At 46.4% G+C, this 15,510-nt stretch overlaps 2 protein-coding genes across 10 annotated transcripts in view; one reads left to right on the forward strand and one right to left on the reverse strand.

Annotated features, from left to right (window-relative positions):
• Positions 1-402: 402 nt before the first annotated feature.
• LRRC14 (leucine rich repeat containing 14) lies at positions 403-15,301 on the reverse strand. Of its 8 annotated transcripts, none has more exons than XM_081951971.1 (6): positions 15,102-15,210; positions 6,796-7,076; positions 6,417-6,521; positions 5,328-5,687; positions 3,203-3,838; positions 403-1,600 (listed from the first exon to the last, which is right to left on the reverse strand). In XM_081951971.1, the coding sequence occupies exons 4-6, from the start codon at positions 5,648-5,650 to the stop codon at positions 1,030-1,032; spliced, it is 1,530 nt and encodes a 509-aa protein (XP_081808097.1). In that variant the 5' UTR covers positions 5,651-5,687; positions 6,417-6,521; positions 6,796-7,076; positions 15,102-15,210; the 3' UTR covers positions 403-1,029. The 8 variants fall into 8 exon arrangements, with proteins under 8 accessions (XP_081808097.1, XP_081808096.1, XP_081808098.1 ...); XM_081951970.1 differs by having other exon boundaries at positions 6,413-6,521; XM_081951972.1 differs by lacking the exon at positions 6,417-6,521 and having other exon boundaries at positions 5,328-5,658.
• Positions 15,270-15,510, forward strand: part of RECQL4 (RecQ like helicase 4) — a 31,009-nt gene continuing 30,768 nt past the window's right edge. For both annotated transcript variants that reach the window (XM_081951943.1, XM_081951944.1), the window contains exon 1: positions 15,270-15,410. The gene's annotated coding sequence lies outside the window, so the exon portion shown is untranslated. The remainder of the gene's footprint in view (positions 15,411-15,510) is intronic.

A 15,510-nucleotide genomic window follows, 5' to 3' on the forward strand; every position in this document is an offset into this window, starting at 1 on the left:
GGGAGGGCAGTAGCAATAGCACTTAGATTCATATACTGCTTTTCAGTGCTTTATAGCCCTCTCTTAAGTGGTTTACAGAGTCAGCCTCGTGCCCCAAACAATCTGGGTCCTCATTTTACCCACCTATGAAGGACAGAGGGCTGAGTCAAGCTTCAGCTGGTCAGAATCGAACACCCTGGAGTGCATAGTGAGTTAACTTGCAGTACTGCACCATGCTAAATTTTAAATTTTGTCTACTCATCTATAATTCAACTTCGATCTGAACTTAATTCAAGATGCTCCTTGGAAACAGCTTGCGTCGCAGGCAGAATTCAGCCCTTCCCACAAGTAAATGACAGGGACTAGTACTTTGCTCTGAGAGGCATCGTCTTTTATTTCAAGATAAAGGCTGTTGTGTCATCTTCCCCCTCCCGCCCCCCATCATAAAACGAGGTTTCCCTCTGAACTCGAGATCCACAACCTGCCTGCTCCCACCTTACTCAACAACGCGAGAGGGCTAACGACACAGGTGGAAAGCACCCACCTGCACCCTCCCATCTCAGACCCCCCACAACAACACAATGCTACATTCTAATGTATAGAAGTAAAAAAAAAAAAATCCAACAACCAGGAAAATGACCCCCTCCCTCCCATTGCTACATGCATCGGAAATGGACTGCAATTGGGGGAAACCCCCCCCCCCATGGTTGGGACAGACTTTCTGGGCTGGCATCCCCACTTCAGCAGGGATGGAAACAGGGCGCAGTGCCCTTCTCTGCCCCAGGTGAGTGCCCCCTTTTCCATCCCTGCGAGGCGGCTCCTGTTCACCGGCTCCATGAGGGCCCAGGACAATTGGCAGAGCGTGTTTCCAGGTTTCAGGGAAAAAAACCCCTGCAGGCTCTTAATCGGCTGTTTGCAGGGTTACCCCGGCCACGGCTTCTGGCTTATGCCCGCCGGGACTGCTAAGCGGGCTCAGATCACGGACTAGAAAGGAAGAGGAGGGGCTTTATTCCAGATTTAGGAGTAGAAGAGTACCAACGCCCAGCGGGGCTATAAACTGAAATAGTCAAGGCTGTTGTGGCGACAGAGGTTCGTGGTCCAGATGGCATCTCCCCGGTTGGCGCTCAGCAGCATCTGCTGGAGTTCGTTGCTGACCCGGGAGAACTTCTCCTCGTCCACGGAGCCGTTGAGCAGGTTGGAAGAGGTGGGGGGCCAGGGCAGGTCATCCCCGTAGCAGTCCACGGGGTAGGGGTAGATGACCAGCCGCAAGTCCAAGAGGCCCACCGTCTTGTGGAGCAGGTTCTTCACCCCCTTGGCCGAGATGGGGTTGCCGAAGACGCCCAGGTAGCGGAGCCGGGAGCAGCGGCAGAGGGCGGGCAGGAGCAGGTTCAGGTGGGTGTCCATCAGCCGGCATTCCATGATGTCCAGGTGGAGCAAAGTGGAGGCGGCCTCGGTCAGCAGGCCCTGCAGGGGCTGGAGGAGGCTGTCGGACAGGTTGTTGCCGCTCAGGTCGAGCTTCTTCAGAGACGAGGTGTGGAGGCTTTGGGAGAGGTAGGCGAAGTCGTTGGGCAGCAGGTAGCAAAAGGCCAGCTCCAGGCTCTCCAAAGGGCTTCGCATGTCCCTGCAGATACGGCAAAAGAGAAGGCCGCTTAAGGACTGGCAGCCCCCCCCCTCTCCCCGCCCCTTGCGCCACAAGGACACAAGAGGTGTGTGGCGGTTTCTGGAGGAGGAGAACCACCCTTGGCCTGTCCTTCGGGCACCAGGGATGCACTACAAAAAGTCACAGGTGTAATTTAAGGTAAAGGTTCCCCTTGCACATATGTGTAGTCATTCCTGACTCTAGGGGGCGGTGCTCATTTCCGTTTCAAAGGCGAAGAGCCAGCGCTGTCCGAAGACGTCTCCGTGGTCATGTGGCCGGCATGACTCAATGCCAAAGGCGCACGGAATGCTGTTATCTTCCCACCCAAGGTGGTCCCTATTTTTCTACTTGCATTTTGTACTTGTTTTTAAACTGCTAGGTTGGCAGAAGCTGGGACAAGTAACAGGAACTCACTCTGTTACACGGTGCTAGGGATTTGAACTGCCGAACTGCTGACCTTCTGATTGACAAGCTCAGCGTCCCAATATTTGTTATCTACCCATTATTAAATTTATTGACGGCCCATCTTACCAGAATTTACCACAATATCAAAAGGATAGAATTTTACAAAACTTACATGCAATGCAAATGAAATCATATGAAAGGATAACTAACCGATCCTAACTAATAAAAATAAATGGAAACGGATCCAAAATAAAATTTGATTGAACCAGGGACATGTGCTTACGAGGTTATAAGTAATGAATCAAACCATGAATCCCTTTCCCTCCCCTTTTGGGGGTCCTGAAAATTCCAATTCAAAATTCTGGGGCTTCATCGAACCTTCCAAGGCCCAAGATTGCCCAGGGCCAAGTGAATGGGTCTCTGAAGAAGTGAGAGGTGGTACAGGAGAGAATGAAACAAACAAAAAGCAAGGCAAAATTACACTTTAAGCCCATAAACACCTGGCATCACACAAACCTTAACCCTTTTTCTTTTCCCGTTTAGCCATGTTTTTTTCCTACTTCCTTATTTTCCCATGATTCTCATTTTTCTTTTTGTACTTATTTTGATAAATTAATTTTAAAAACTATCAGGAAAAAAAGAGATAGGCAGCAATTTGGACTTCTGAATGGGAGCGTGGCCTCTTTGCTAGAACAAGGAAATCTGCACTCTCGTTCTCTGTCCCAGGCACAACCCTGCTCTTCCCGGATCTATGCAGAATAAGAGAATAACAGCGTTGGAAGGGGCTGCGGAGGTCTTCTAGTCCAACCCTCTTCTGCTCAGGCAGGGAAGCCTCCAGCATTTCAGACAAACAGCAGTCTAGCCTCTTCTTAAAAGCTTCCAGTGATAGAACACCCACTTCTTCTGGGTGGCACTGGTAAATTCTCCTGTCAGGAGATTCCTCCCTAGATCTAGGTCAGGGGTCCCTCCCGACCTCTGGGCTGCAGTCCTTTATCGGACCAGGGCCTATATGGAACCGGTGAGAGGTGGGCTGGTGCATGTGACTGGTGTCGCATGCATGCTGGGCTGCCAGTTGCACGGCCTGGTTTCTCTCTCTTTCTCCCCCCACCCCTGCTCCCCGCCAAACTTGGCTGACAAGCCGCAGAGGTTGGGGGCCACTGATCTAAGCTGCTCTCTTACCCCAGGAGTTGTGGCAGCTTGCCCGAAAGCCTGGAGGAGCCCAGGTTCAGCTCTTTGAGGCAGGTGAGGCGGCTGAGCTGAGTGGCGAAGTACTGCAGGCTCCCTTCCATGCCCACCGTCAGTCGCCGGACGTCAATGTTGCTGTAGGGCAGCTTCAGGCTGGCCAGGTTGGTGAACTTCGTCAGGTGCGGCAGGACCACCCTGAGGCCGGAGAGCCCGAGGTTGTTGAACCGCAGGTCCACCTGCCGGACCCCAGCGGGGTCTAGGAACTCCAGCAGCCCCACGGTGCTGGCGATGGAGAGCTCCTCCGCCCGGAAGTCCCGGCAGCGCAGGCGCAGGGCGTTGCCGCTGTTGATCTGCAGGGCATCCTTCAGCACCACGTAGGAGGTGCTGTTGACAAAAAGGTCCACCCAGACGTCCACGGACACGGGCTGCGCTGCCGGCAGGGCCACGGACCTGCTGTAGGGGCCCTTCCTCCGCTTGGAGGAACGCTTCAGGGACTTGCTCTGTTGCTTGGAGACGTCCAGGCACGCCTTGGCCAGAGTGACCGTCCTGGACCACAGGCTCATGCTCTCCGGGCCCTGCCCTTCATCCTGGAGGCCCGTCATGTCGAGGATCTGCAAGCGCTGCCCCTTGCTGGCCGGAGGGACAAAAAAGGAAAGCCGTTAGCTTGACCAGAAATGGAAGGTGTTCTGTTGAAAGTCTTGAGGGAGGGACGTAGGTGCCGATGTCACCCTTGCCTCTACAGGCCTTCGAGGTCATGGAAGGTTCCTCAGCAAACACCCCAAGTCCCTGAGATGACACCCAGTGTCCTTAGAGGACCTCCGAGGGCGGGGGTGGCTATTCCTGTCACTTCTGCATCTTATCTAGAGCAGGGATCTCCAACCTTGGCAAATTTAAGACTCGAGGACTCCCAACTCCAGAATTCTGGAAGTTGGAGTCCACGAGTCTTAAAGTTGTCAAAGTTGGAGATTCCTGATCTAGAGTGTGCCAGCTTGCCTGGGTGGGGTATGCTTCTGACACCCAGTGCTTCTGGGCGGAGAAGTGGGCAAGGTAGCAAAGCTATTAATAGAAGTGTCAAAGTGTGTTCAGGGTTCTCCTTTGCTAAGAGGGGCCCGTCTTTAGTCAGCTGAATAAAGCATATCGAGGTAAATACCTGGACTCTGTCTTTCTTTATACCAAGCCGCCCCTGAAACCAGCAAATCAGTGAAAGTAGTAGTAATAGCAGCAACAGGAATAATGCCTATCAGCATTCCTCCATCTGACCACAGAGTTGGCTGGTCTGCCTTCCTAGAGGTCACTTTCTTCACAACCCTCAATAATAGTGTGCTGATGGGACTAGAAACAACATAGGATTTCCCTTAGTGCTCACTGGGATCTTTGCTAAACCTATTCCAGCATCCCTGGAAGAAAATAGTTTTACTACCGCTGGACTGCCTTATTACGTACAGCTTGGTATTCTCCCCATCTTTAGGGCAAATGATCCAGGGTAGCGATTGGGCAAATAAAATGAACAAAAGGCACGTGAATTTTTATCTTCACATGCAAAGGTTTTAACACCATCTGTAGGAATCTCAAGTCATAAAAAATGACCTTCCAGAGAGATAGAGGGTCACGGTCTTAAAAAGGCTGGAGAGAAGTTTTAAGTGTGGGACAGAATTACAACTTAAAATGAAAAAGCCAGGTGAGATGCACCACAAATCAGAAATTGTAGGGAATCCTGGTTTTAATACGGATAGTCCTTGACTTACGACCACAATTGAGCCCAACATTTTCTATTGCTAAGCGAGACAGTGGTTCAGTGGGATTTGGCCCATTTTATGACCTTCCTTGCCACAGTTGTTAAGTGAATAAGGGCAGTTGTTAAGTTAGTCACCCAATGGTTAAGGGAATCTGCCTTCCCCATTGACTTTGCTTGTCAGACGCTGCCACTGTCATGAGTATGAGCCAGTTGCCAACGGTCTGAATTGAGCATGGGGATGTTGCAACAGTCATAAGTGTGGAAAAAAAGGTCATAAGTCAGTTTTTCTGCCTGTATTTTTCTGGCCTCGGTGGAGACGCTCATTCTGTATCTATCGGCTCTTCACTTAGGAAGACAATGGAGTAGAAGGAAGGGTGCACATACCTCTTACTGCAAGTTCGATCCTCCAGCCTCTTCATGAGATACGTCACCACCCCCAAAATAATGGCCTGAATACACAACTTGTTCGGTTTCTCCCGGATCAGGGCCCGCTCACAATGCTGACATTTGCACAAGAGTTTCTGGAAACTGAGGATGGGGAATGGCCAGGTCTGCACCAATTGCTGGAGCACCGGAGTTCTCTTATCCATGAAGGCGGCCTTGAAGAGGACGGGATACAGCTCCTTCGGGAGGAAGCCCAGGGCTTCTTGCAAGGTTGAGTAGTGAGAGACAACCTTCTGGGCACAGAGGAAGACCAGGGAATACATGGCAGCAACTGGGCAGGGGGGGCAAGCCAGAAGGTTGCTATGGAAAGGAATAATATTACTAGATGGGAAAGAATGGTATTGCTAGATACTTTCTCTCTAGCCTGCCTCCAAAAGCTTCCATCTAAGTGTTCAAACCTTCCTAGTGACTTCAGCTTCAAGAAACATTTAATGAGAAATTGACATACATAATGCACTTTATAAACAAAAACCACAACATACCTGCAAAGAATTCATAGAGAAGAGGGGGTCAACCTATTCTCCAAAACACTGGAGGGCAGGACAAGAAATAATGGAGGGAAACTAATCAAGGAGAGAACCAAACTAGAACAAAGGAGAAACTTTCTAACAGTTTGCCTTCAGAAGCTGTGGGTGTCTCATCACTGGAGGCTTTTAAAAAGAGACTGGACAGCCATTTGACTGGAATGGTATAGGGTCTCCTGCTTGAGCAAGAGGTTGGACTAGAAGACCTCCAAAGTCCTTTCCAGCCCTGTTATTCTATGTTAACAACTATTACTTGTCTATCCAGCCAAAAACAACAACCCCAAAGTACCTTAAAAATTAGTAAATGGATTATTGCATCAGGTTTTAGGACTACTGTTTACTTCATCAAATGCATGGATCCAATTCAATGTTCTGCAGTCTGTGAAAGTCTATACTGGTGCAGATTAATATCAGGCACAAAAGGCCAAGAAGTCTACAGTGAAGGTCCAATTAAACTGATTGCTAAACAGCACGGGAATATCGTCAACTAATGGTGAGAACCTACTGAAGTGAGATAATGGTCAATGGCAGTCAAAAAAAGTTGGACTGAGTAGGAATTCTAGGGTGACTCCTCTTTACACTCCGCCTGCAGGTTCTGCCACTCCTTCTCCTACAGTTAGGGACAGATTGTCACGGAGAATAACTATGTGCACACTAAAAGTTGACAAGGACTTGATAGCACATTAACAATCCATCCTGAAAGGGCCCCAAGTCTCACTCCAGTTAAAAGTTAAGAAAGGGCTTCAATCCCGCATTTCAATCGCATTTCACTGACCACAACAGAAGAAAAGCACATGAAATCCCTGCCCAGTTAAATTTGCATTACATGCCTTTTGGGTCCTCTCCAAGAGATGAAACTCTATGATCCCTTTTTACAGACTTACAGGTCCTGGAAGTTTTCTGATGCCTTGGGATAAGAGAAGGATTTTTTTTCCTGCCCTGATGACACTCTAACCTCCCTTTGGGGAGAGGTGACCTCAAGGACTCCCACTGTATCCAAAAAGTAGATTCAGCACTTCCAACTCCTAAGGATTTCTGCTTCTTCTTCTTCTTCTGACTTGGTCAGCAGAGCTATCCAAAATGAATTGACTTTCTCAGGAGAGGTAGCTTTTCTACACTGTATCCTCTTCAAAACGCTTCTCTTCTGATTCCTCCATGGCTAAATCTGAGGCAGAAAAACAAGGGCACAATTAAGTCATTAATGAAGTTTTTGATGGAGGAAGCATACAGGTAGGACAGCAGGGATATCTACGGGAATCTCCATGGACATACAGGTAATCCTCTGCTCATAATTAGAGTTGACCCTAAAATTTCTGTGGCTAAGTAAGACAGTTGTTAAATGGGTTTGTCCCATTTTATGGACTTCCTTGCCATGGCAGTTAAGCGAATCACTGCAGTTGTTATGCTAGTAACAAAAACTGGCTTCCCCACGGACTTGGGCTTGTCAGATGGTCGCAAAAGGTGATCATGTGACCCCGGGACACTGCGACCGTCATAAATAAGTCAGTTGCCAAGCGTCCATATTTTGATCACGTGATCACGTGGATGCTGCAACGGTGCGGAAAATGGTCATAAGTCACTTTTCTTCAGTGCTACTGTAACTTGGAATGGTCACTGAATGAAATGGTCGTAAATCAAGGACTACTTGCACGTTGTAGATACTTGCCTGTCCAGAAGTAAGGCTATTGGGGGGGGGGACATCAGGAACTATTTTAAATGGTCCAGGAGGGAAGCAGTTCTTCCGCGTGCAACACAGTGAGTGGTTTCAAGAGAACAATCTGTACGCCACTGAAACAATAATGTTCCAATTATGCTTTATTCCTTTGAAGTGGTAGAAGATGGCTAACCTCCTTAAAAGCTCCTATAAAGCCATTTTGATCTTCATAAAGTGTTGCTGCAACATTAAGCCGCCTCTGAATTGCTACTATTGAAATGACTACCGTTAACATTTAAGGTCTTTGCAGTTGTGTAAGAGAAGCATCTTGATTGCCAAGAGGTTTTTTTTCCTCTTTATTTTAATGACATGTACTTTGTGCGTAAAACTCTCAAAAGAATTTTAGCCTTAAAGAGGTGCGACTTTATCTGGAACAAATTTGACTGGGCTCCAAAAATTGTTCAGCCCATCGCTGGGTACCTCATGAAGCAATAACTATTTTTTGCTCAGGGGTCTAAAAAGCCCCTGGTCTTGCCAAAAGGGGAGGGGGCGACAACCTCAGGTAGGCAGTGTCAAAGGGACCTGTAATCTCAGATAGCATTTTGGAGTTGGCTAACCCATAAATAGGTAGAGTCTTGAGAATAGGCAGAATATAAATCTACCAATCTATCCCCCATAATGATAAAGAACAGCCTGCGTGGGGGATGGGAAATTGGATTGGGTTATTAAGTGATTCCCATTATTTCCACCTGAACTGAGAGGATGGTCCTTCTGGGAGAGGCAGGAAGGGCAAACAGGATGTCACCCCTTATTCTTACCTAAGAGAAGGGAGCTTACTTTGGAATGCACAGGTTTAACGTAGAAAATGTATTAAATTTGACCAAAGGTTCTTCAACAAGCCGAAATGCAACCTTACTCCCACAAAATGAGGACAATTATTTTATAAGGCATTCTCACTGCTTAAACTTCTAGTCTGAATTATGAAGGACAAGAAAGGCCTCTACTCAATTATTCTGCTGTTCCCTCCTTTTATTTCTCCTGCTTGGGCGGTGATGAAATGAGCACCAACTAGCAGTCAGAAGACACGATGGAATACTTCCACAACTTATGGACAGACATAATCATAGTTTCAACTGGGAAACTGTGACCATAAACCAAGCCCCAAAATGCTATGGAATTTCTAGAAGCCTAACACTCTGAGAAACTAACCATCAACAGATACATAGATATAAACAATATCTACACACGACATAAAAGAGGCTATCATTTCCAAAAAATGGAACCAAAAGACCAAAACTACTTCCCCAACAGCAATCGGCATCTATAAGAGCAGGTTTAGCACCAAGATGCACTAGACATTAGATCACCAATCAAGAAGGAAACAATACCCCAATCAAGGTACTACCAAGGCAGACAAACAAATCAATAATAAACAGCCTAATCAAGGAAATACCAACACTGACAGGGCGAGTAGCATATAAAGAGAGAGCAAACCTCACTCCTTACCAGCACTGATAATGTTACCTAGTTGGGTTTTGAAAGGTCTGGAGGAACACAACCACGTTCAGAGGGCACTAAGCACCTCTCACAGAAGAGCCGCTATATATTTCCCTACCCTGATTATTAAGCTGAAATCTCTTTTTAGTTTAAGTTGTAGCTGGAGAGCAGTGTTAAACTATGGGCGAAAGAAAACAAGTTTCTACATGCATTCACTCACTACAGTTGGGAGGGCTCCACAGACCTACCCCAACTATAGTCATTCAACTACAGACCCCACCAAGCTGAAGGGCCTGTTCGTGAATGATGCTTCTCTCTCTCCTCCTCCCAACCCACCAAAAATATGCAACTCTCCAGGGACCAGGAAATGTGAGACAAAAAGAATTCTTTTAACAAAAAAACAACAACAACCAAGGTTCAGAGATATAGCCATCATAATCTGTGTCAACACACAACTGCAGAGCACATCAAAAGCAGTGACCCCCACCCCTTGATGGATGTAACAGTGAACTGGATTTCGATACTGAATGCTTTTGTCAGCAACCCCAAGACACAATCATCAATGAAAAAATAATAATTCTTACACAACAATTTCAGTAGAGCAGAGGCAGATGCCATCCAAGGTCTCAAGAGACTCACAATGACATCATAATCAAACAAGCTTGAGGCCAAACAACTCTGCCCAGATCTTATGTCACCAGACACCACAGACTCCCGAAGACTAGAAACTCCTGTGAAAACATCATTTAACTGCCATGGACGGTGAAGTGTCATACAACAACAGTCTCACAAATAAGCTGTCAGGATCATCATCATTCATGTCAACACAAGTATGACATGTGTGAGTCTGTACTCACCGATGTGAATTAGTACAGTGACTGAGTTACTAGTTGCTGAGGAGAAACTTAACAGTAAAGAATTTTGATTATAACAGTAAAATCTAATTCAAACTAAACATAAAGGGAAAAATAGTAAAGAAAAGAAAAATAGTAAAGTAAAACGTGCAAGAAAAGAAAAAGTGAAAGGAATATAATAAGGAAAAAGATCTTCATCCTAAGTATAAACAAAGTTAGTAACTGTTTATACTCTCTAAAGTTACATTTATCTTTTCATGTGTCTATAAGCAAATCCACATCATCTTTTCAGTCCTGGTGCCAGCAGAAAGTCTAGATAGAATGTGTAGCCAGAAGTAGTAATATGTCTTTACCTTGATCAAATAAACTTACCGGTAACTTTATATTCCTTCCTTTTACATCTTAAATTCTTAATGTTTGTTCAAATAGTGTCGCTGCATTTTATTTCTCTTCATTTCTTCTTTGTCCCATCACACAGAGCATTCCAAGGCTTTAACAAGTCTCTTTTGTAAACCCATTAGGTTCAAATTACTTAGGCTAATCATGCTTGGCCTGTCAGTTGTAAATGCACTTTTGATATCACCTCTACCTTGCCAGATAAAATTTGTTCTATATCTGACATTTCTTTAATGATGTAGTTTAACCAGAGAAGCAGACGTTGTTACTGAAATTGTTGATACCATGACTATTATTCTCTGATTTCGTTCTTCAAAAGTCTTCTTCGGTATTTTTATTGTTGTAGCATGTTGCAGGTTTGTACATTTTCCTCTACTTAAAGTATTTACTTCCCTCTAGGATCCCATTTTTAAAATCTTGAAATTATACCCCATGTTGTGCTTTGTGAAAACCAAAACAGAACAAGAAGTGCTTTGTACTTATCATTTTCACACCTGTCATGCCAAAGATCCCTAAAAATTTCAAAGTAATTAATGAGTTGTTTCTATTGATCAGTGATTAGAAAATGAGGTTTGCAAATGTGTCCTTTATAAGGCCCTTGTGTGGTTGTGAGCAAGATGGCTAATTCCATTTCTCCCAGTGCTCAGGCCCGGAAAACACTGTTGTCCTCTGGTCTCCTCTCCTCTTCTTACCTGGAAAGGTGCCAAAGAACTAGTCTATTCATTGGTTGGTCTTTTTGCCACAGTCATCAGATCTGTCTTCAGTTTTCCATACCTCCTCCTGAAGCCATGACTTCATCTTTGGCAATAACATGCACCTACAAATCAGTGGTATATTCAGCTCCTTATAATGCAAAGATATCTAAGATGCCTGCTCCTATTTTCCTCACAATAATAATCCTGAAAACTGTGCTGAGAGAGGAGCACTGGCCCAAAGTCACCTACCTGACTTCCATGCCTGGCATAAGATAATATGCCAGTATTTTCAAGACTTAGAACAAAGGCTTTCTCAATTCCCATCTCCAAAATACCTCCTTTACTTGAAATTCACTGATGATGTATAAAACAAGATCAAATACCATTGTGTCTTCAGCAATTTCTTCCCTGCCATCAGACTATGTAAATTACTGGCAACTTTATAAGAGTTGTGGACTTCAATTCTCAGAATTTCCCAGCCAGCCAATTTAGAAGTAATTAATGAGATATTTCTGACAATTCATGGTTAGAAGTGTGGTTTGCAAAGGTCCCTGCTGGCTGGGGGATTCTGAGGTCCACGGGTCTTAAAGTTGCTGAAGTTGGACACCTCTGATGGAAAGAGAGGCCCACTTCCTTGATGTTTTGGTAAAATATTATACAGTATGACAAATCTACACATTGTATGTTTGCAGCTTCCACCAGGAACACATCAAATCTATCATCTACTGCCAGACTCAACCATATACAGGTAATCCTTGACTTATAACAGTTCATTTAGTAATGGTTCAAAGTTACAGTGGCACTGAAAAAAGTGACATAACCATTTTTCACACTTACAACCATTACAACATCCCCATGGTCATGTGATCAAAATTCAGACACTTGGCAACTGGTTCATACTTATGACCGTTGCTGTGTCCCAAGGTCACGTGATCCGCTTTTGCAACCTTCTGACCAGCAAAGTCAATGGGGAAGCCAGATTCACTTAACAACCGGGTTATTAACTTATCAATTGCAATGATTCACTTAACAACTGTGGCAAGAAAGGGCGTAAAATGGAGGCAAGACTCCCTTAACAAATGTCTCACTTAACAACAGAAATGCTGGGCTCAATTGTGGTTATAAGTTGATATATATTCTCATCAGAAAGAAGGTATATTCTGACCAACCGGACGGAGATACTGAACTGATGGGATTCAGGCCTCCCGGAAGCATTCAGAAGACTGACCTACCCAACCAGTGCGATCAAGAAACAAATCAACAGAGTCAGAACTATTCCTAGAGTGACCTATTAAAAGACAGGCCACAGAAACAGAATAACCTAACACCACTACTGACACCTACAATTCACAGCCTGAGACATTCAAAGGCATTATTAATAGATTGCAACCACACCAGACACTGTTCTGACCCAGCCTTAGCAGAAACAAGAAACAGACTCCTTGTCACAAAAAAACCCTCTTTATTTACCTCTTGTGAATTAATTGCATTCACCCACTGAATGCAATTAATAGTCCAGGCAAGAGTCCTTCAAAAAGTTAACTGCAGCAACAGACCTTATCAGTTTCTTTTGCAAGGCAGTGAGCTCCCAGCTGAAAAGCTGCAAAATTAAATTCTGGAAAGCACTCTTTGATGCAGGAAACATCATGAGCAAAATCTTCAGAAATACGAATTGTTGTCTCCTATGACAACCACTCCACTTTTCTTCTATTTATTGCCCAGACAGGGAGGGCCCATTCAGCAGCCACGTGTGCTTTGCTTCCTGAGTCAACTCCTTGTCTTCCATTGCTCAACTCTAAGTTCTAACCTTCTAAGTTCTAACTGCTCTGTGCATATGTGCATCTGGAACAGGCCTCAGCTGTTCTTCCTCCTCACTCATCTCAGCCTCCAAAGGCAGCTGCCTCTCCATTGGCTGGGAAATGTCGCAAGGCCCAGGCTCTATTTCTGCATTCGATGCAGAGTATCCATCAGAGCCTTCCCCAGACTCCAGCACTGGCCCAAGTTCCTCCCCAACTTCCTCCTCCTCGACTTCTGAGTCTGCTGCCTGCTCTGCTGACGGGCCACAACAGACACACAGACAACCAACCAGCCAGCCAAATTAAACAGGAAATAAGAAAGAAAATAACTATGCTGACAGAAGAAACAGATCCATTTCCTTATATGCGAGTTTGAGTTATCTGCCTCAAATCAGAGCCAAACTTAAATGCCTAATTGTCAACTATTTATCCTAAGAATGGCTCCATCAAAGCCTTGCAAAAGAACAAGGAGCAAAGTGCAGGCATTGATTCCTGGGTCTCCCCCCTTCCAGTCCCCTCAACATTTACTACAAAGGATGTACTATATTCCTCACTCAGCAGAAAGCAGCAAATGCTCATTTGAGTATGATGGATTTGCTTAACAACCATGTGATCCACTTAACAACCGCAGTGACATAAAAGTAAAAACTATGGGTAGTCCTAGACTTAGGACCACAATTGAGCCCAAAATTTCTGTTGCTAAGCTAGACAGTTTTTAAGTGACCATATGTCTCTGGGATACTGCAACTGTCATGAGTCAGTTGCTAAGTATCTGATTTTTGATCAAGTGACCACGGGATTCTGGAATGGCTCAAAGTTGAAAAATGATCATTACTTTTTTATCCCCATGGTTGAGTGATCAAATTTCAGGTGGTCACAATGTCGTGTGGTGTGTGTATGTGTGTGTGTGTGTGTGTGAGAGAGAGAGAGAGGGAGGGAGGGAGGGAGGGAGGGAGGGAGGGGGAGAGAGAGAGAGAGAGGTGATCCCCTTTTGCGATCTTCTGACAAGCAAAGTCTATGGCAAAAAAGGTCATAAAATGTGAAAAAACTCACTTAACTGTCTCGCTTAGCAGCAGAAATTTGGGGCTCAATTGCAGTCCTAAGTCAAGGGCTATCTGCATATGCTTCAGTTTTCTGCCAAACTTAGTACGGAGGTGCATTTAAACCTGGCACATGGCGGTAAAATAATGCGCAACCCACCAGCTACGGAGCAGATAGGATGCTTTTCCCTCTATGAGGGAGGCGGGTGGCAGATTAAAAAGTGTGAGAAAATAAAAGAAATAAATTAAAATAGAAAAACCAATAAATAAACTTGCAACGAACCAATCTTGCAGGCCAGAAGGACTGTCCCTTCAAAGCTTGCAAAGAAATACAGGTAGTCCTTAACTTGTAGCCACACAGAACAGAATATACAGTGGTACAGAATATTAAGAGTTGGAAGGGACCTTGGAGGTCTTCTAGTCCAACCCCCTGCTCAAGCAGGAGACCCTTGACCATTTCAGTCAGGTGGCTGTCCAATCTCTTCTTAAAAACCCATTCATTTGAACTTACGATGACACTTTTTAAAAAAGCGACTTATGATCATTTTTCACTCTTACGACCGTTGCAGATCCCCACCGTGCCCTGATCAAATTTCAGACGCTCGGTAACCGACTCACATTTGTGACGGTCGCAGCATCCCAGGGGGTCACGTGATCCCCTTTTGCGAACTTCTGACAAGCAAATTCCATAGGGGGAAGCCAGATTCGATTAACGACCGTGTGATTTGCTTAACAACCACAGGGATTCACTGAACCATCGTGGCAAGGAAGGTCATAAAATGGGGAGAAAAATCCTCAGCCATGGAAAATTGGGGCTCAGCTACGGTCGTAAGTCGAGGACCACCTGTATTTAGGGCGGGGGGATTATTATCCCGTTGCCCCCTCCCCCTTCAGATTTTGCCAGACTCGCCCCCCCCTCATGAGGATCCCCTCAGAGACCCTAATTTTCCCTCAGCGTCCCTCCAAAATTGTTGGGCGCCCCCCACCCCGAAACCTAGGAAAGCCCTCCCCCTAAGATAAAAGACAAAAGGGGAGGCCTCCCACAGACGGAGCCGCAGCCCGTGCCGGCCTAACGGCTGCCAAGCCTCCTCCTTCGCAGGCAGCGCCCGAGAAAAGCCCCTCAGCGGCTACCGGGGCGCGGGGTTTTGGGCCTTGCTCCGCTCCAGGCCTCTCTTCACGACGCTCCTCAGATTCTGAGGGGGCTGTCCCCATGGCAACGAGGCCCGCTTCCGCCCGCGACACGCCCCTCCGCCCTTACCCGCGCCTCGCTCCGTCGGGCCCGCGCTTTTTTTTTCCTCCCCGAAGAAAACCACTCCCGAGCTTCTCCCCGGCCCCCGCCCCACTCCAACCGAATAAGAAGGTCCCGCGGCGGCCTCCGTACATCGCTGCGCACGCGCAGACACCGCCCCTTCCTTGCCTCCGCGGCCCCGTTTCCAGGGGGAAGGCCAGACGGGAGACGGGAGGTGATTGGCTGAGCGGGGCACGTGCGCTTCCCTTATTGGCCGGCGCTTCGGGGAGCGGGAAATCCTGTCAGGCTCGGCAGCGGCCTCGGATGGCGAGCTTTCCTGTAGGTTGATCCGGCGGTGGGAAGGCGGAAGCCCGGCTTCTTCTTCTTCTTCTTCCTCCTCCTCCTTGCGTGTCACTTTCCTCGGGAGGCTCCGGCTCAG

This window comes from Natrix helvetica, assembly GCF_964273705.1.
Source record: "Natrix helvetica genome assembly, chromosome: 4".
NCBI lineage: Eukaryota > Metazoa > Chordata > Lepidosauria > Squamata > Natricidae > Natrix > Natrix helvetica.

What these genes read in the sequence shown, in the direction of transcription:
- LRRC14 (XM_081951966.1), bottom strand. Translation starts at nt 5,650, where the DNA reads ATGTATTCCCTGGTCTTCCTCTGTGCCCAGAAGGTTGTCTCTCACTAC. An exon ending in GATCGAACTTGCAGTAAGAG is followed by an intron (nt 3,839 to 5,327) that starts GTATGTGCACCC and finishes CCCTCCGGCCAG; the next exon opens with CAAGGGGCAGCGCTTGCAGA. An exon ending in AAGCTGCCACAACTCCTGGG is followed by an intron (nt 1,601 to 3,202) that starts GTAAGAGAGCAG and finishes CCGTATCTGCAG; the next exon opens with GGACATGCGAAGCCCTTTGG.